General features: G+C 47.1%; 1 protein-coding gene across 1 annotated transcript; it reads right to left on the reverse strand.

Moving 5' to 3' along the window:
* Nucleotides 1-882: 882 nt before the first annotated feature.
* GPR139 (G protein-coupled receptor 139) lies at nt 883-18,245 on the reverse strand. Its single transcript, XM_064726298.1, has 2 exons — nt 18,041-18,245; nt 883-5,372 (listed from the first exon to the last, which is right to left on the reverse strand). The coding sequence occupies exons 1-2, from the start codon at nt 18,159-18,161 to the stop codon at nt 4,438-4,440; spliced, it is 1,056 nt and encodes a 351-aa protein (XP_064582368.1). The 5' UTR covers nt 18,162-18,245; the 3' UTR covers nt 883-4,437.
* Between the last annotated feature and the right edge of the window lie 2,017 nt (nt 18,246-20,262).

Below are 20,262 nucleotides of genomic sequence, written 5' to 3' on the forward strand. Positions count from 1 at the left end.
CAATTAATACTCTGCTGTATTGTTAGAAGTGTCTGTGATTACATTCTGGGATTTTTCTCAGCTGCTTTGTGTTGGTGACTCATTGTCATTCAAGCCCAGCTGGCACAACTGGGTTCCTGGTTGTTTCTGACTGCTGAGGTTTTATAGCAAATGTATTGTTAGAGGCAGACAAGGGGAGAACCTTGTGTTTATTACTGTTGAATTCATCCCATTTTTATCACTGCAATCTGCAAGGCCATCTGATTCTTACATTAAATACCTGCCCTTCAGTCCTCTGCCAGCAGTATAATTCCATTTTTATAACCTGTGCACTTCATCAGTACTTCTCATGCCACAGCTGTTAATGAAAATATCAAGACAGGCAGACCCCAGGCTCCTTCCTTAAGGAACAACTCTGACAAGCTCCATCAAGTCTGACAGTGCCCCTTTCCCCTCATTTGTATCTTTGAAGCTGTATTTTAAAACCTATTCCCAAGCCTTTTACAGCAGGGAAATGTGACAAGCACTGCCTGCATGGTCCTCACAGTGTGCTTAACCCTTCGGTGTTTGATCTCTAACACATCTTCTGATCTCTTGAAATTTTCTGGTCAGGTTCTTCTCAATTCTCTGCTTAGTTTTAGTATTTTTTGTCCTTTTCATGTCCTTTTAGTTCTCCAGAGTAATAAGGAGCTTGATCCCCGATAGTTTTACATTTGCTGGGGGTACAAAATCTGCAATGTTAGTCACGTTCATTTGAAAAAATGTTGGGTTTCTTCCACGTGCAGTCTCCCGAGGTTCAGAATTCACTTTCTTATCTCTTTTTTGCAGTGTATCATAAGTATTTACAAATCAGAAGTATATAATAAGAATCCATAAATCAAACAATAGCTCCAAACACAGTAGTAAGTTATGCACCATAATTTATTATAATACAAACAAGTTCCTCAAACACAATATATTGTCTACTTATGAAAATATCAATATTCACAATTTAAATAGGTGATAGGTCCCATAATTTTATATACCAGCAACTCATCTAAAAAGTATTTTGTTCCTAGCTGTGGTATTCAAGAATGCATACCTATAAGTAATTGTAAAACTGTCCATTCACAGCTTATTTTTTCTAATTGTAGATATTTGAAATATAAATTAGAGTACAAAAGACCATCTCCACAACAAAGATGGTTTTGTCTCCAGGATACTTTTCCCATAAATAATGACACTACATGTGCTTGGTTAAGTTTTTACTATTGGAAAATTAGGAGGTACAAATAATACAGCAAGACAATGGCTAGTTAGCAACAGTCATTGCAAGATGCTTTACACAACCAAAAATAAGGCAAGTATTATCAACAGCAGCTCCCATATGGCAGACTAAAAAGTCAAGGCTTTATTATCCAAACTGGACTCTAAGAAGGCTTTGAATGTTTGCTAACAAGATACAGCTTGATCCAAAGCCCTCCTAAAACGATGGGGATTGGAAAAACCAACCACAAAACCCACCAGCAACCTTCTCTTTAACTTCAAAGGGCTTTGGAAGCAAGCTTTTAAAGCCCTGCATTACCAGAAGTGAAATGATCAATCCACTGTACATGAAAATTGCACCTTGTCATTCCTAAAAGGATATGGAAAATGATTGTGAGCTTTTCCAAATAAGTTACAAGAACTGAATGGGTTATTTTTCATAGGGAAAAAAATACGCAGAAAGATTTTTGTTTTTAAATATGGTAATTTACAAAAATACATTATCAGGACAGAAAAAAATCAGATGACACTGATAGTTTGCCGGATAAACATTATGTTACAAAAATTAATAAGTCACAGCATGTGAATGGCAGCATATGCCATGCACTTAATTGAATTTTTTAATAAATAAAAGCCCTAAACATTCACTATTTTCTTTAAGGTTACTATTATAATAAGTAGAATAGTGAACTTCTTGTATAAATAGGTTTTTTTTTCAATAGATACATTCTCAAAAAATGAACCACTTATCTATATAGATATTGCACTTCAGACTCATTCACATTTAACTCAGACAAGCATTCCTCATAACAAATGTAGAATAAAAATAAGTTATAAATACAGTGTTTTTCCAAAATAAAACGTACAGTACCTCTTCCATAAGGTAACTTTGGTTACTATCAACTGACGAAGATCAGGGGGAGGTTTCTGAGAAAAGGGCAGGGAGGATGGCCACAAAAGTGATTTTCTGTAAAACACTATAAAGGGACCAATAACTTTAATCTTGTCATGACCAATACAGCAAGGCTGAGCATCCCTTTTACACTTTATTATTGCAAGGGTAAAGTTTTGAGATCACAAAGATGAACAGCCAACAGACTGAGAAGCTCCTCATTTCTCTTTGGGGACATTGAAATGGCCTGGTATCCATGGCCCAGTATCCATGGCCTGGTATCCCTGGCCTGGTATCCATGGCCTGGTGTCCATGACCTGATATCCATGGCCTGGGATCCGTGGCCTGGTGTCCATGACCTGGTGTCCATGGCCTGGGATCCCTGGCCTGGTGTCCATGGAATGGTGTCCATGGCCTGGTGTCCATGGCCTGGGATCCCTGGCCTGGTGTCCATGGAATGGTGTCCATGGCCTGGGATCCCTGGCCTGGTGTCCATGGCCTGGTGTCCATGGCCTGGTGTCCATGGAATGGTGTCCATGGCCTGGGATCCCTGGCCTGGTGTCCATGACCTGGTGTCCCATGGCCTGGTATCCCTGGCCTGGTGTCCATGGCCTGGTGTCCATGGCCTGGGCCTTTGCTGCCGTTCTCTTCTGGGGAAGGTGAGCTCAGCTCTGGCGGGGTTGGCTCTTGCCCACAGGATGTGCAAACATCACCTCTGTGGCACAAGGGAACCAGGCTCTTGTCCTCAGCAGGACTTCACTTGGCATTTCTTAGGAGATTTGCACCAAAGCTGAGCCATCCATGTGTTTTAGAGAGATCTTTTCAGCCCCCTGATCCCACCATAGCAGGACTGACTGGATCCCTCCTCAGAGGACCTCTCTGTGTTGGTTCCTGATGCACCATGAGCTCCCTGCTAGATGGAGATGGGCACAGGCACAAACACAGAGTTAGCACCAAGCTAACTCTGATCCTGAGGCTCTGCTGTGTGCACTGACCACGCTGGGCTTGTGTTCACCACACATATTCACTGCCCTCACACCTTCACTGCCCTCTGGTAAGTGCCCAATGAATAAAGAGGTTGTGGCATGTGGCTCCAAGAGACCACATGCCAAGATCTGAAAGGGAAAGAAATTAAAAGAAATGCATTTTCAGCCTTCCTGTAAATCTCTTGTTTTCTACACTCAGCATTGACAGGATGCTGGTTTTTGAGTGTGAAGGAAGAGAAGCTAACGTCCTCTAAATAAGTGGAATACTTAGATCAGCTTAAACTAAGGCTTCAATGTTTTTACTGCTATTGGGTATTTAATGAATTTCTTTCACAGTTTTTGGGGTTTTTTTTAAACAACTAAATGGCAAATCTGCAAGAGGATGGCATCATCCATCAGGAGAAAATCTCAAGTTGAGGTTTTTATATGTTAATTCCTAAAGGCCTGAACATGGGGGATAACTGAGAATTTGTATTGATTAAGAAGGAACTTGAAGGCTTTGATCACTGCTCCCAGGAGCAGCTTCAGTGAGAGCTCTGCTTTAGGCAGGACTTGGTTTCACCCTTTGACAGTCCTTAGACACCATGACTGAAATAGTTTGGGAAAGATGCTGCTTTTGTTCTTTGCTCTAGAGACATCCCTCCCTCCCTCGAGCTCCCCTGTGTCAGTCACATTCTTAAATAACAACTTAAAACACGCAAATATTGGCAGCTTGCAGGATTGCTCTCCATGCCAAGACTGCAACAGGTACTGTATCAGTCCTCAAGCTTGTTCAAATGAGCCATAACCAGGCTTGTCACCATTTGTGTCTCACAGGCTGCCTCCTGCAAGGAGGCCTTGACAGCACAACTGTGTCTGGTGGCATTTCATGCCAGAATCGACACATCATTTTTGGCAAGTGCACACTCCAGAAATGGCACCTTCCACAGTACACAAAAGCATCTGTTTACTTTCTCAATAGCAAACTGATGGTCAAGTAAGGTTTTGTTGTGTTTTAAAAGGTTGTAATTAAACACTGCTGTGGCTTTGCCCTTCTGATGACTTTGGATTGCACTGGTGTTGGGATGCAAAACGTTTGAGTGTGACTGAACACTAAGACTTGAACTCTGAAGCATATTCAAAATGCTATAGAAGAGATGGAGGTGTTTGCCTTCTCACTTCTGCTCCTAAAATTAAGCGCTCCTGTTTCCTCCCGACAGTCTGATCTGCCCCTGGCCGCCCAGGGAAATGAAATCAAATGACCTCTCTTCAAAACAGCCATTTCAGAAAATTACATCCTGAAGATGTAACCACTTGAAAGGAACTTGCACCTGGAAACTCCAACTATTGGCCTTTTCATGGTGATATTTTTATAGGCTTCCCATTCTTATCATACTGGTAAACAAGCATTTTGATGCAGTGAGAGTTGGCTGGGGAAATCCAAGGGCTGCTTGTTATGGAAAAGTTATGGTTTGTATAGAATTGCACAGGTTGCTTCTGACACTTAAAGAAGGCTTTCAAAGTGGCAGCTGCCATTGTGCGAAATCTTTTGCTAATAAAACAGTAGAGGAAGAAATTAATTGCAGTGTTCAGCAGCGCCAGCATATTGGCGATGTCCGACACAATATGGACCAGCCAGCTGTTGTTTATAGGAGACACGTAGAGGTGATACAGTATCATGATTATTCTTGGTGCCCACAGTATGGCAAAAATAGAAGTTATAGTAAACAAGATGGCTGTTGTTTTCCCTGTGGAGTACCCGCGCAGGCGGAAATTGCTCTTTCGCCGCAGCTTGTACACGATGATGGAGTTGAGGATGAAGAAGATGGAGCAGGGCACCAGGTACACGGTGAAGCAGTGCACCCAGATGAGGACGTGGTGCATGGACGTGCTGATGTAGTCCTCAATCCAGATGTTGGGCCACCAGTAGTAGGGGATGCTGGTGAGGAAGCAGGTGATGTAGACGCTGACGATGACCTTGCGGGTGCGCGCGGGGTAGGAGACCGTGTGGTACCTGAGGGGGTGGCACACGGCGATGTAGCGGTCGATGGTCAGTGGCACCGTGATCCAAATCGACGTGTGGATGGAGGAGAACTCCAAAACCTCGATTATTTTGTCCAGTACCTGAGGCATCTGTTTGTTTAAGATGAAGTCTTCCATGAGGAAGTCAACAAAGACGATGAAGAAGAGAACCAGGATGTCAGCAGCAGCTAGAGCTAGAAGGTAATTATAGGAGGACTTCTGCCTCCGAGCTACTAGCTGGGAGAGGATGATGACTGTCAAGATATTTGCTGTGGAGAAAGAAACACAGAGTTAGGCTATTAAGATGTAACATCAGATTTTCTGAGCCCTCCCTTTAAGTTGTTCAAGCACTTGGCAAAATGACCACCTTAATAAAGTTCAAGAAATAAAAAGGAAAACACCCCAGTGGGGTCTCTCAGAGAAGCTGTTGCTTCATAAGCATGTGGCCCTGCTCTCATCTGTGGAATCCACCTCCTGAGCAGGGGGTGCTGGGACTCCTGTCTGAGCACACAAAGGGAGTGGTAGCAGGAGAAGAAAGCTCACTCACACATTTATTCTTCTTTCCCACCTTGCTTTTTGCACTTTTTCATATAACAAGGGATGAATGAGAAGGGTAGTTTATATTTATATAGAATATAAACAGCCTTCGTAGTACTTGAGAGAATTGTTGGAACACTAACGTGTAGCCAAATTTTAATTACTTCCTCTTTTTTACTAGAACTTACTGTGCAGTCTTGAATCGGAAAAAAATAAAAATTCCTATTATTACTACTATCAGTTTGGCTAGAACGAGACAGACAAGATTGTTCCCATCAGAAGCTAGCATCACTTGGCTAGAATACTTGAAGAAGTGCTTAAAAATCAGAGATCTGGTTTACTGTACAAGTGATTGCCAAATGCTTGTAGTTGATACTTTCCCAAGCTCTGTAAATCACTTCTTCTGGGCATTCAGTGCTTCAAACATTTCTGCCAGCTTTGATGGATTTCCCAAAACAAATCAACAATAACTGCAAAGATTCCTTTAATCCAGAGAAAAAGGAAGTTGGTAACATAAAGGTAATGACAGTCTAGGACATGTCCTACAACTGGAAATGCTTGTTTTTTTAAAAACTGTTTTACTTGGCACTGAAAAAACTTCCTCCTTCATGAATGCCTTCAAAGCCTGCTGTCTGGGAGCAGATTTCTGCCACCAGGGAAATGAACTGCAGCACAGTGAATGATTTTGACTAACAGCCCTCACCTATTTCTGTGTTAACTGAATGTATTAATGTTGTTCTTGGAAAAAAATACTAAACCAAACATGACAATCAACTGACTCTTTTCCTATATTAAAAAAAAAAAAAAAAAAAGAGAGAAAGAAGCAGGATCTTTCCAATGGTTCTGTTTCAAATTGCCTTCAGGGGAATTTTCCCAATTCTGTCCTCCATTAACGTGAATGCAACTGCATTGATTTCAGCTCAGTGCAGACGTGGGAGACAAGAGGTGATACAGGCAGAACTGCTGTGTCATTTTTCACTTCCTTGCTGCGAAATGCCTCTGCTGTGCCTGCTGATGAGCCCTGGAGATGCAGTGAGTGATGTACTGTCAAGGAAATCCTCGAGCTGGAGTGTTTATCATGGCTCTGCAGCCACTGCTGGTTTTGGCCAGCCAGGCTGACTGGCTCAGCTTCACAGATATTGGATGTGACCCATGGGGTGCATCTTCTCTTTAAATCCTCTGGATTTGACTCATTCCAGCCCCAGCAGCTGGAGCCAGTGAGCAGCAGGGGGATGTCTGAAGGCCCTGGTCCCTGCTGGTGGCTCTGCCTGAGTGCCAGAGCAGCTCCTGCAGGGGTGCTGAAGCCATGCTGTGTGCAGGTACAGCAGCCCTGCTCCTCACACGTTCCATCTATTGCAGGGCTCCTGCTGCTTGCTTCTAACCCCACTCTGGTTTGCCACAGGAGCGGATTTATGAGCAGTCCCTTGTACCCTTTGCCCCTCTTTGACCCTCTCTCAGGGTTCCCAGCCACAGCAGTGTGCTGAAATGTAAGTTATTTATCCAAGACCAGCAAGCCTTGCTTGGTGAGGCAGATTAGAAAATTGATCTGACAAAGTACACATGAGATCCACCCAATTTTTTTCTGCAAGGGTTACTTGTGTTACTTGTGTCTTGCACTGGAAACACTTTCTCTGGGATCACATTAGAGCTTTTTTCTTGCTGGATGATATGAAATATAGTAACACCATTTACTTTGTGAAAGCAGACACATTCCGAGGTGCAGCAGAAAGTTGCCAGTATGCCAGTGTCTTAGCACAGGGTCTGTGAGTACTTTTCCTGCTGCAAACTTCAGGGAAAGTGTGGATGAGCTATGGATGCCTCAGTCCTTCATCCATTTCCTAGCCAGTGTTAAATTGGTCCTTGGTGTGTCCTCAAACAGTATCTAAAGCTCAGTAAAATGGGAGGTGGGTGGGCACACCACTCTATGACCAACTGTGTCCTTATGCCAGTCTCTCAGTAACTCCTGAGTGTCTCCTCAGTGTCCTGTTCTCCTGTGGGCAAAAATTACCCATTGGGGGTAGAAAAAAAGTGATAGAAGAGTATTTGTGACCATATTTTAACCTTGCTGACACTAATTCTTGCAGTAGCATGGTAGTCTCTGATGAGAACTGTGGCAGAGATTATGATGATGATGGAGATATAAAAATATTTGTCTCTGCTGTAATTACATACAGCTGCTGGATAGGTCAGCACCCCTAAACTGTCCTGGATGGTACTCTGCCCATTTCTTGTAGAGTATTTTCTAGATACTAAGTGGTTAAGATCATTTGAATTTGAAAGAGATTGATCACTGTGCTGGGAGATGATTAGGGGATGACAGATGGGAATTTATGCCAGCATCACTTGCTGCAGTGCAGTAGTCTGAATTTATAAATATCTGTTTGAGAACCAGGGCTTGATTGGGGACTAGCTGGCTGAAGCCTTGAGGTGCTGCTGGCAGATTTAGCAGCAAGTGTACAAAATGGCAGTCTCAATTCTTTCCCTCCAGGCATGAGAACATGAGACATTTGAGACACAGCATCCAAAGGTCTCTGATACCCAAACACCTTTGTTCCAGACTGCCCAAAACAAGGCAACCTTCTAACTCAGCCAGGCTTCATCACAGGACACCCATATCCCTCCTTTGACATCTCTTCTGACTTTATCAGCTTCTAACTACAAACTGCAGCACCAAAATTCACACCATTGAGGTCCTTTGTGTCTGAGAGGGATGTTCCTTTAGGAGTAACTTTGGTCCCTGTGTGGGTTTGGGTTTATTTCCCATAGCAAAGCTGTGCTGCAGAGCCTGGGCAGTCCTCTGTGCCTCAAAGCAGTGCCTGTGCCCCAGGGCACAGTTTTACCCCAGTTCTCATTTCATGGATTGCAGCCATCACTCAGTGTCTAAACATGCCCTTTGCAGGGGATTTGAAGAGCTCCTTTCAGTCACTACTTTCACTGCATGTGAGCTTCAGCAGGAGTGGTTGTATCTGCCTAAAGAAGAAATAGGCATAGTTCTGGGCTTTATTTGTGCGTTTTGTTTTGTTGTTTTTTTGGTTTTTTTAAATTGAGAGCACTTTGCACGTACACAGCAGCCTGTGCAGTCAAGTGGCCTTTACAGCACAAGCAGCAGCTCCCTGCATTGGGAACAAGGTGGTTCTGTAGTTCAGCAGTTCAGCTTTATAAACTACCTACATGAGGAGCCAGGAGTGCTGCTCACTGAGCATGATAAACATGAGGTCATGGAATATAATGGACAGCTTTTACCCAACACAGTTGTTGCTAGGATCACCACAAATTATTGTGTGATGTGTGAAACTTCTCTGCAGGCTTAGCAGTGATCACCTGACTGGCACAGAGACAGCTTACAAATGGGAAATTTTAAGTTGCTTCAGAAAAAAATGTTAGTAACACCTCCTTCTCAGATTTAAGAACTCCAAGAATGTAAGTACAATATGCTAAAAAAAAGCTGTGGAAAAAAAGGGATGTTCTGGCTTGATGGGAATAGATGATTTCCTCTAAGCTAGGAGGCAATATTCAAATGTAAACAGGTACTGTGTCTAGCAGGCAGATCTGACCATGGTTCCTAACACAGCTGCTCACCAATAGCGACCAGACTGGGATGAGGATGGCATTCAGCCCTTATTTTGTCCAGGAGCTCTCTGGAGAAGCTGATGACAATGGGTGATTTCTGACAAAGGTGCTACGTAACAGAAGTTATTAACAAAAAAAACCCAAACAAGAATACTGTGGCAATATAAATACATAATGATTACTCATGTTGGCTATAGCTGGCCATGTGATCTTTTCGACCTCTGGATGCTGCTTGCCCTTAAAGAAGAGAGGGTGAGTCCACATTTTCCTCTTACAACCAGTGTAGATCAAACTCAGCACTAGAGCAGATGGGGACAGACTGAACAGTGCTTCAGTTTGTTCCTCTCTTTTATTATCATATCCTGAGTTCCTTCTTAAACTGTTGTGAAGCATAAAGGGATACTTTATAGAATATAATTAGTGCAATACAAATTTTGTCTTCCCAGGGAGTTCCTGTGAGGATTGATTTTTGAAAATAAATGGATTTATTTGTTGTTCAGCTGTCTGAGTGCTGTCAAACAGCACACAGCAAGGCACCCCATGAGGGAAGAGCTGTCAGCTTCTGCTAGTGCCTGCACCATCTCCCAGGAAATGGAGAGGGGATATATGCAAAAAAAAAAAAAAAAGAACCTCATAAAACTATGGTAGGCATGGATGCAAGATTGCTACTGGAGATTTCACATCTTGTACTAAAGCCCTTGTGCGGCTTGTGCTTAGAAAATCCCATGTGCAGGGCCAGACCATGCCAGTTCTGAGGCTGGAAGAGAACCTGGAGGTAGAGGATGCCCAAGCTCCTGCCCAGGACAGCCCAAAGTCCCTCCTGTGTGCAGGAGCCCGGGTTAGCTACTGCCAGGGAAAGCCCAGCACGGCCCTGTGCTTACAAGTCACAAGTGAATGAGACAGTCACTGCCAGAGGCCACACTCTGACAATGAAATCTGGCCTCTGGGGCCATTTTTCTCACTGACAGCATTTATTAGCTGAGATGGCTCTGGGGAAGGATGCAGTGAATGAGGTACTCTGCTCTGCAGCTGGCACTAGCCCTCAGTGGGTCACAGAGGCCAGAGAAGGATTTCAGTCCAGCACAAGCACTTCCCTCACTGTTGGAGGGCATAGACAGCACTGGCACGGAGCTGCCAGGGGCTGATACTCCCTCTGAGCCAGGCTGGAGTGCAGCAGCTTGTCTGGCAGAAAGGTCATTGCACTGGGCTGCTTTGGGCTCTCCCAGACCACTAGAGGTTTTCTGGAGTATTCTGTATAAAACAGGGCTCTTTCTGCAGTATGAGAATGGGCCAGAAGAAACACTGGGCTAGGATGTTGGGAGGTCTGCTTTGGGCTCACTGGGGCCACATGTGTGTGAATGTGATAGGGATCTGGTTCTCCTCTTGCCATCTTCACTCTCCTTGTCCACCTTTCCTGAGATGGACCTGCAGAGCAGAAAGTCTCTAAAGAATCCCAGACATTCCTCCTGCCACTCCAAAGCCTTATTCAGAGGTACCCACACAAGGATAAAAATGTCTAAAATGAACATCTCAAAGTCTAGCCTTGCATCTTGCTACCAGATCAGTACAGCTTTCTAATGGAAACTGGTGCTGGGAACAGAAAAAGTGATCGGCAAAATGATGCAGAAATCATAAAAGGAATTTGGTTATTCATGCAATGCATCTGGACAGACAGGGATTTTCAAGGCAATTAGGGTGTCTCATTTGGCAGGTGTCTGTGCCTTCTAAATGTGGGCTGTCAGTGCAGTGTAAGGGGTCTCAAGCTGAGTAACTCAAGCTCCAGGGTGACAAAACCATTCTACCCTTTTGATACCAAATGCCAAAGTGCTGAGGCAGGTGCCAAAGGTGTTTCATGGGATGACTGGGATGGAGAGAGGATGTGATTTCATAAGGACATTGCTATGAATTCTTTACTGAACATGAATAATTAAGAGGATTTTACCTTTGATTGTGGTTTTGCTAAAATAAACCAGTCTTTATGTCTTCCTAAAGCATTAGGTAATGCAATAGGAGCTCATGCTTGCAAACCCCATGGCCAAGCTTTCTCAGAGACAATGCCAATTTTACACAGTATGCAGGAAATTACAGACTTTGTAAAACCACTGCAGTTTGGCTTTATTCCCCCACGGAGAATATACTGCATCCCCACTAGATACATCACTCTTCAGTGTGCTAGTCAGGACATTGAAGAAAACACACTTGGAGTGAACAAATATGTGAGAAATATCCTGGTCTGATGTAACTGACTGACAGGTGATTTGTCTTGAGACCCAAAGCAACCTCTAGAGCACCTGTCTGTGCAGGCAATACTCCATATGATGGACAAGATGGAGAGGATTACTGACTGTACATTGTAGGGACTCTGTTTCAGGTGCTAGAAGGGAAGATTTCAGTGTTACAACAGGCAAGCTTCTCTTTTCTTCCATGAATAGGGGGATAAGATTATTTTTGGTCATCTTCTGTAGTGCTAATTCTGGTCCTGCTTGGCTGCCTGCACTTCATTCTCTCTGCACAACCACACTGGGGTCCTGAGGGGCAACTAATATCACCTTCTCCAATGAAGTCACCCCAAGAACAGCACCAAGGGCACTCCAGACATTAGGTTTTAGTATCTCTAAGTACATATCTGTATTCTGCAAAATGAAAAGTGATTTGTGTGTATGGCCTCCTGTGCTCAAGGAGTGAATTTTGGCTCTCTTTCCTTTTCTGGTGTCTCAAATCTAACAAGAAAAGAGATTTTAGGGTCAGAAAGACCACCTGAAACAGCAGGTGGAAGCTCTTGTGGGCAGGGATTGCTTTGCCCTTGGTGTGTGAAAGCAGAGCACACAGCCCACCAGGACATCTCAGAGTTGTTTGTTTGCCCATACCAAATTGTGACGTGTGTGGTTAAAGGCCTTCTGCTGGCTTGTTTCTGCTGATTCACCCCATTTCACAGAAGGGAACAGAAGGAGGATGAGGAGGAGAGAACTAAGTAAGGGGGTGGATGAAGAACAGCAGGATATCAGACTGCCTGGTGCTTCTGAATGTTTTGACTTCTTAACAACTGGGGGCTCTGCATTACCCACCTACCGTGGAAACTGGCTGTGCTCTCTCTTTTGTGTCGTTGTCATTTCAAGGAAAAATGTACTTTGGAGTTTTTCCTTTCCAATCCATTTTAGCAGCCTGCCATGCAAGGTTGTGCACTTCATAGTCTGCTGAGCCTCCCAAATATGGCACCTCATTATCATTACAGCCCTGACAGTGCTGCTTCCTACTGACGTGGCAGAAGAAATCCAAAGTTAGCAATTGCACTCTGTCTAGTGGCATCCAAAATGTACAATCAACTTCTCCACAATCCATGCATTAGCATGGATTCAGCCACATGCTGTCTTTCAAGCTGCAGGATTTTAGCAGATACAGGCTCCATATGTACTGGCCAAAGGAAATCAGTCCCATCTGCACACCTTGCTGTCACCAGTTCTGTGCAGGAACAGAATGAATCTATTACTTTCCATAATGGTTTTTCTCTCCTAAAGAACAAGCACTCATTTTACTATAGGAAATGACTCATTTTAAGCATGTTAGCAGCAGTTTTGTTCCCCTCTGTCCAGTACTGCTACTGTAAATGAGCTGTAATGCCTTTCAGTTGCTCCAATAGCCAAGCTAAAGTTCTGGCAACCTATTTGTCCCCTTTTTACTAGGATGCAATGTACTGGCCTTGTGTCCAATTCAGATTTTAAGTCAGAGAATGTATGGCCTTTGAGTAAAAAGGGGTGGTTGAATCAGGTCTCAGGAGGGTTTGGTTCTTATTCACTAATGAGCAGCAGAAGAGTGCTGTTGTTTCAAGGTCATAACTCTACATTGTCACAACTCTCCCACTCATATTTTCAGATCTTCCTTTAGCACTTCTATTTTTCAGGTGTGCTGCTATGAGAAAGGCTATTTATCCAGGTGTTGGAAATGGTCTCTTTAATCAGAAGCCTGTACTGTGATTGCAGAAGAATACACTCGGCAGCAGATGGCAAGAATCCAAAAGGAGTCAGACACCTCACAGTGCTGTATGCTCTGTGTACACCTCCCTCTGCCTGCTTTGGCATTTACTGCCACTACACACCACGTGAGTCACCCACAAACATTGCTGGCTGTGCCCCTTTCTGCTCGTGGCACCAGCTGGGTCACAGCTGTGGCACAGGGACAGCAATGCCCTGCAGGTCCTGTTCCCCCACACAGCTGAGGGCTGCAGGGAGCACAGCTGGGCTGCTGCACAGTGGTGGTCTCTGATCAGGGCTGCTCAGCCCACCAACAGGACCTGCCCTGCCAGGATGATGACCCAGGCACGCACATCCCCCAGACAGCCTCCTTATTCCAAACTTTATAGAGAGAGAAGGCTCTATCATCTTTTCTATGCCTATGACTATAGTGCAGTTTGCACGGGCACAGTGCACAGTGTGCCAATCCAACACCCTGGGAAGCATCTGCCCTGCTGTGCAAGGACAGCAATCTGTCACCTGTCAGGGCAAGGTCCATAACACGTATCTGTCTCTTCACAGAGTGTTAAACCAGTTAGGCACCCCTGCTGAGCTGACAATTTCCTCCAGGTCAGGACTGCAGCTTCTCTCCCTCCATGTGGAGCCCTGTGAATGCACTCGGTGCTTGGCTGGGCTTTCAGTGACCCAGGTTGTCCCCATGTCCACATCACCTTGTTCAGCAGCAGGTCTGACATGAACTCTACCTGTTCACACCTTCCAGCTGGGAGCATCCAAGCATGTCCAGGCTGCCTTCCCAAGCTTGTCCTGAATCTACATTTAGATCAGTTTGACTGGGTTACTGCAAAAACCTAAAGCACAAATAAAGGAAGCAGCTGTGGACCAGGCTCCTGAAGTTTGGAGTGGCACTTCCCTGGGGTGTTGCTGTGAGTCTGTTGCCTTCTGGAGATGCTGTAAAGGTGCTGTGCTTTGTGTCACTGGGGTGCAATGATCCCCAGAGCCAAAGCACATCCCAGGTAGGGAACTGACTGGGGAGCAAATGGAACCAGCAATCCCACTGGGACTGGCTAAGGAAGCCAGATTTCACTCTGCGTCTCACACTGTCAGGAGGAGATGAGCCCTGGGAACTTGGATCAGCCAGACCCTGACCTAGGAAATGCTGATGCTCTGTCCTTCCAGCAGCAATACACTCCATTCCTGATGGAAAAGTGACTGCATGCAAGGCAACTCCACTGCTGCTTCTCCCCCTGATGAAGCAGGAATCAAGGTCAAAGCCAGGTGCCTGCAGCAGGCAGCTGCTTCTGTGCCTGAACTTCTTGGCTGTGTTCAGTGGCCCCAGCACAGAAGGAGCTCTTTGGTGCAGCTGCTTTGTGCAGCCCTCACTAACAAAGGGACCAACTGAGAGTGGTACCTGTTGATCTTTGCTTTCTCACCTTTACCAGCCCCCTCTTGGACTGAATCAGAGCAATTTATTCCCTCCTCCACATCCAAAACCACCTCTTCCCTAGCATTTTCTCTCACTAAAGCAAGAAACATTTCTATTAAGACTTTTTCCAGCCCTCCTCTTGCTTCCCAGCTATCTGCAGGTGCTTCAGAGGTTCTCTCTGACAGACAAGGGGAGTATAGGGTTAACAGAGCAGGGGCTGCAGAACTGCTCCATAAATGCTCCATAAAACCTTCCCCAGTGCCTCTGCCTGGCATTTTCTCCTTGCTCCCTGTAGCCTTGTCCTGAGACACCCCACTCCTGGTAGCAGGACCACGTACCTGCGGGACACCTTTGCACGCCTGCACTCAAAACAAGTTTCAGAAAGCTGTCTCTGTCTCACCAGCCTCTGCTTAGAGGGAAAAGCAGAAGCCTCCTGGCCCAGCTGCCTGAAGGCACGATGACCCCTGGCAGAGCTGCAGGCACCTGGGGTGCAGTACCAGCCATGCAGGGTCAGTGTGCAGTGGTGCCTCTGTGGGTGCAGCCAGAGCAGGGCTGAAGGGAGTTCACTTTGCTCTCCTCTGTGCTTTTTACAGGTTTTCTGGTGCCTGGTTGAACAGAGAGGGAGAAGGAGCCACTGCTGAGAGCAGGCTCTGCTGAGGTGCCTGGTTTATACAAGGGCAGGAGGCAGAGGATGCTTCTCCTGCACACACAGCCAGGCCTGGCAGCGCTTGGCCTCAACGTGGAGTTGTTGAGTTAGTGAAATTTCCTTCAGACAGTACAGCAGGAAAGGCAGAAACAGTTAACTGGCTTCTCTTCTCCTCAGTCTTTCTCCAAGATTTGTGGCAAGGAGTTAACTCTTTCCATTTCAGCAAAACACTGCACTAGTGCTGTGCTTGAGGAAAGATCCTGGACAGGGTTTCTCTTAAATTCTTGGCATCACACTGAGCTAATTAGGATCCCATGCAGTTCAGGACTCTTTTTCTAACAGCCAATAAAGTCTGCTGCCTTTACAAATTTCTAATATCAAAAAACTGAAGAGCAGCTTCAAATTAAAACATGAAAGCTCTTTTTAACACTAGTGTCACCCTGTACCCCATCCTCAATGAAGCCTGGCTGTGTGAGTCTTCCCCTAAGCACATCCAGTTTGTTCTCATCTCTGGGCAGTCTCATGAATTTCTCATGCACTCAGCTGTGCATTTACTCAGCATACTGTGCATGTGCAGGGAGTCCAGCTGTCAGTGCCAATGCTATCCTCAAATAATGTGCTCTGGACACATCCACACCTGATCTAAGCCCACTGAACTCAGCACCACCACATGCTTTGGCTAGTGCTGTTAAGCACTGGCACTGGTGCCACTGCTCTAATCAACTGATGTCTGATCCCCTGAGAAATGCAGGAGACCACTGCTAAATTGGACCACGTCTGATTTTAACTATGCTCCTAGAATGACAGTGTTAGGTCTGTAATTACAATGCAGTATCCCCAGGGAGCTGGTGCAAGTATGTGCAGAATGTTCATTAAATGATTTTTCTTGTCTGTGCACTCAAGACTTTTCCCCATTTCAGAAACACACAAAGGCAAGCTTAGCCACAGAGTGCTTCATGACAACTGCTTCACCTGATAATCCTGAGAGGGTCTTGCCCAGTTCCTGGGGGACTGGCACTGAAATCAGAGCCTGTCATTACTGTGGACATCTAAGCAGCCTCTGAGGAATTAATAAAGAGGAAATAAACTCCTATCCCTGCTGGCTGGGTCTCTTCAGGTCAGGCTAAGACTCATCAATATTTTGGAGCACAGACACTTGCCTGTGCCCTGCATCCTCTGTGGGTAAATACAGGACTTAACTTTCCAGTTCTCTGAACTATTAACCAATTGGGAAATTTTAATTCCAAGCCAGAAATGGGGGAAAAAAACCCCCAAACCAAAACAACACAAAGCACATCAATTTATACAGAGAGTGGTAATTGCATGCATGCTGCTCAGAGGCAGGCTTCTCTTCACGTCTGATTAAAAATTTTTCTATGAAATAATTGCTTGAAGAAGGAATGGAGGTGAACAAGCATTTAGAAACTGCAGACTATGACCCATCATTGCTGCTTGCCATTCCACATGGTACTTAAAATGTGTACCTCTGCACAGACACAACCAAACTCTGCTTTACCACACCTTAAAATAGCAATTCACCTCAGTGCATCAGAACTTTTCCCCAACTTATTCACCCTGTCCTTGGGATCACTCTAAGTCACTCTCAGGCTGGAGGCGTTAAGCCAGTGAGCAAGACACGCTATTTGTGCACCCAAGCTGTGCTGGGATGGCAGCTCTGCCCACAGCAGCTGCCCTCGGTCCTGGGTGCTGAGGCATCCCCCAGGCAGCCCCTCGGGGGGCAGCAGCTGCTCAGTGCCTGTCTGGGCTCAGGCAGTGCTGCCCATGTGATGCTCGTGTGGCATCGGCACAGCTGGGGCTGTGTGCTGCCAGTGCTGCTCACAGGTGTTCACATCCAAGCTTGGGACATCCTTTCCTTCCTTATTTATGCTGCTTCTAGCTTTTCCCATTCCAAGCATCTCTATAATTTTGAGCAGGAAATTTTGCTCAGGAGACTCTGGAGACATTCTGGAGACTGGTGCCTGTCAGCTGGGACTTTCCTCCAAGCCCTGTACCTGCACTCAGGGGTCTCAGTGCCTGCATGGCCATTGCCTTTGCAGCACACTGACCTCAAGACTGGACTTTCCACCTCCTGTCCTGCTCCACCAGCCACAGGGGCAGGCTCACGAGTATGACAACTGCCTGCTAAGCTTCTGACAGCGTGCTCCTTCACCAAGTTCCGTGGTGGCATGTCCCTTCCTAAAGTCAGCTCTGCCCCACGGAGTCGGGTGGGGATTTGCAGCAGAAAAACTCGGCAGCTACACTTGTGCTCACTGCCGGCCGGGCAGGCAATCGCTGAGGACCTGGCCGTCCAGGTACCGCTCTGGTACTCCATGGCCACAACGACAATGGCACAAACTTCGCGACAGGCTGACTCTGTGTGTCAGGTTCAAAGTCAGGATGCCCGAAGCCGCGAGGGAGGGCGAGGGCAGGCAGGGACAAACCCCGGTGAGGGAGGCAGCGCCGGGACGGCAGCGCTCCGGGCGGGGAGATGATGCTGCTGTCGGGGGGATGCTACTGTCCGGGGGATGCTGCTGTCCAGGAGATGCTGCTATTCAGGGGATGCTACTGTCGGGGGGATGCTGCTGTCCGGCGGATGCTGCTATTCAGGGGATGCTGCTATCCGGGAAACGCTGCTGTCCGAACCTCCCGCGCTCATCCCGCCGGGCACGCGGAGCCCGGGGCATCCCGAGGACACGGCGGGCGCTGCCCCCGCCCCGCCCCGCACAGCGGGCAGGAGCCGCTCCGGCGGGCGCTGCCGGGGCCCCGCAGCCTCGCCCGTCCCGCGGCACTCACCCGGCAGCCCGAGGCAGAGCAGCAGGCTGTAGTAGACCACAGGTGCGTACCCCAAGCCGCAGCCATAGCGGTGGTGCGCCAGGAGCGAGCCGTTGTGGAGGTGGAGGTGGTTGTGCTCCATGGACCCGCTGTCCCCGCTGCCGGCGCTCGCTCCCCGCACGGGCCGCCCCTCGCACGCTCCGTGCGGCGGCGAGCGCGGCGCGGCCCCGCGGCGGGCGGCGGCACATGGCGCGGCCCCCGGGCGGCCGGCGGGGCCGGGCCGGGCCGGGCGGGGAGGGGCGGGACCGGCCCCCGCCTCGGGCCGCCCCCGCCGCGAGCGGGGAGCTCCGCCGGGAGCCGCCGCCTGCCCGGGGCAGCGGGATCGCCCGCAGCGGGCGGCAGGAACAGGGGGTTCATCCGAGCTGGCCACGAGTCAGTGGAGAAGGGCAGGGGCGAGCGGCGTGCCTGGCTGCAGCCCGGGCTGCGCCTCGCACCGCCTGGGGAGGCAGCGGCTCAGCCGGCGATGCGCGCTTGTGTCTGCGGCATCAAAACCGCGGGGTTCATATGGCACTGTCCCCTCTGCTCCCCGCCGTCCGCGGGGTCAAGCACGGGGCGGGCAGCGGGGACAGTGCCCGGCTGTAGCGGGGACACTGCCGTGCTCCAGCAATGACACACTGCCCTGTTCCAGCGAGGACAGTGCCGTGCTCCAGCGGGGACACTGCTCTGCTCCAGCCGGGGAACAGCCGTGCTCCATCTCGGACACAGCCGTGCTCCAGCAATGACACACTGCCCTGCTCCAGCGGGGACACTGCCGTGCTCCAGCAATGATACACTGCATGCTCCAGCAGGGACGCCCCTGTGGACGGCTCCCGCAGGACAATAATGAAGGGAAAACAGATTTTCTAAAACCTTCTTCACCATTCCTTAAGGCTTGTGTATGTCAGTACATAGTCCCAGGTATAACTAATAAAGGATTTAGAGTTAGGCTTGTTACATTAGGTTGATTGAGCCCTGTCCTTTGTGCTATTGGATGCACTGGTCAGGTGTGAGTACATTGATATGTCCAGGAGGTCGTGATTTAGTGATAAAATAGAAGTTTCATTACAGTGCATGCCTACTAAGCAGAAAACAAGATGTCTTTTCACCCAAAGTGTGTAAGGTTGAGCCCCACAAACCAGCATTGTGTGTTGGAAGAACCCCCTCGGTTTCTGAGGCTGCCAGGAAAAAACACGAGGGATGGACGTGTGCAGTGTGTGTGAGGTTGGTCAAGGAGTGTCTGATGGGATACACACAAGATACAGTAGGTGGCTCACAGAAGTAAATAAAGATGTGATCTTACTCTCTGAAAACTTCTGACTGTTTAGGGTGGATAATGGTGAACCATTAGGTGACTAAGTAAGGACTTCTGCACCTTTGGATTTCCATGGTCTTGTTTGAAAAGGAGTTTAGCTTCTGTTTGGAAGCACAACCAGAAGCAAGTAAGGCTCTGGTCTTGTGAGGACTTGAGTACTTTGCTAAGAGAGTCAGTAAGATTATTCATGTGCTTAAATGCTAAATAGGTCTTTTAGAACAGTACTGAAACTGCTGTCCACCTTCCCAGGTTAAATATGCTAGAAAAAATATGTTTTTTTCCTGTGGATGTCTTCATGAAGGTAAGCTAGAGTCTGGCGGTACGGCTTTTATGTGGATGTATTCCTTTTGAAAAGAGTATTTTCTAAAGCATTCATTCAAATAACCAGCAGAAGTGTATACAGCAGTGTGTGTGGGGGTGATTATATAGCACAAAGTCCCGTGAATTCAGCTTTGTCTGGTTTTCCCCCACCTATTGAACTTTTTAAAATTTTTTCTTTTAAGTTCTTCTCATCTTTCTGCAGCAGACCTGAGGAAGAAAGAGGTCTTTTATTGCCTCCTGAAAGAGAAGTGATTTTTCCTGGAGCCTTTTCTTGGGGGCAGTATCAGCAGGACTGGGAGCCTGACTCACTGTTTGGAAGCTACGTGAAGCTCATCAGCAAAACAAAACGCAAAAGAAGGGGATGGCAGAGGAGCAAGTGATGGTTTAAAAGTGCCACATGCAGTTTGCAGCAGTATGAGTTCCTCAACTTTCCAGTTAAAAACAGTGAAATGCCACGAGGAGCTGGAGGCAAAGGGAGAACCTCTGCCATCTATTTTCTGTTGTGCTGCTGCCACTTTGAAGTCTGGCCTAGTTTTGATCCTGAGCAGTAGGGCTTCCCTGGAGAGGGCTA

Source organism: Zonotrichia leucophrys, chromosome 14 (assembly GCF_028769735.1).
Source record: "Zonotrichia leucophrys gambelii isolate GWCS_2022_RI chromosome 14, RI_Zleu_2.0, whole genome shotgun sequence".
NCBI classification, from domain to species: domain Eukaryota; kingdom Metazoa; phylum Chordata; class Aves; order Passeriformes; family Passerellidae; genus Zonotrichia; species Zonotrichia leucophrys.

Excerpts from the sequence above, each read along its gene's own strand:
- GPR139 (XM_064726298.1), bottom strand. The coding sequence starts at position 18,161 with ATGGAGCACAACCACCTCCACCTCCACAACGGCTCGCTCCTGGCGCAC. Across the intron at positions 5,373-18,040 it reads GCTCTGCCTCGGGCTGCCGG|CAAATATCTTGACAGTCATC; the intron begins GTGAGTGCCGCG and ends CTTTCTCCACAG.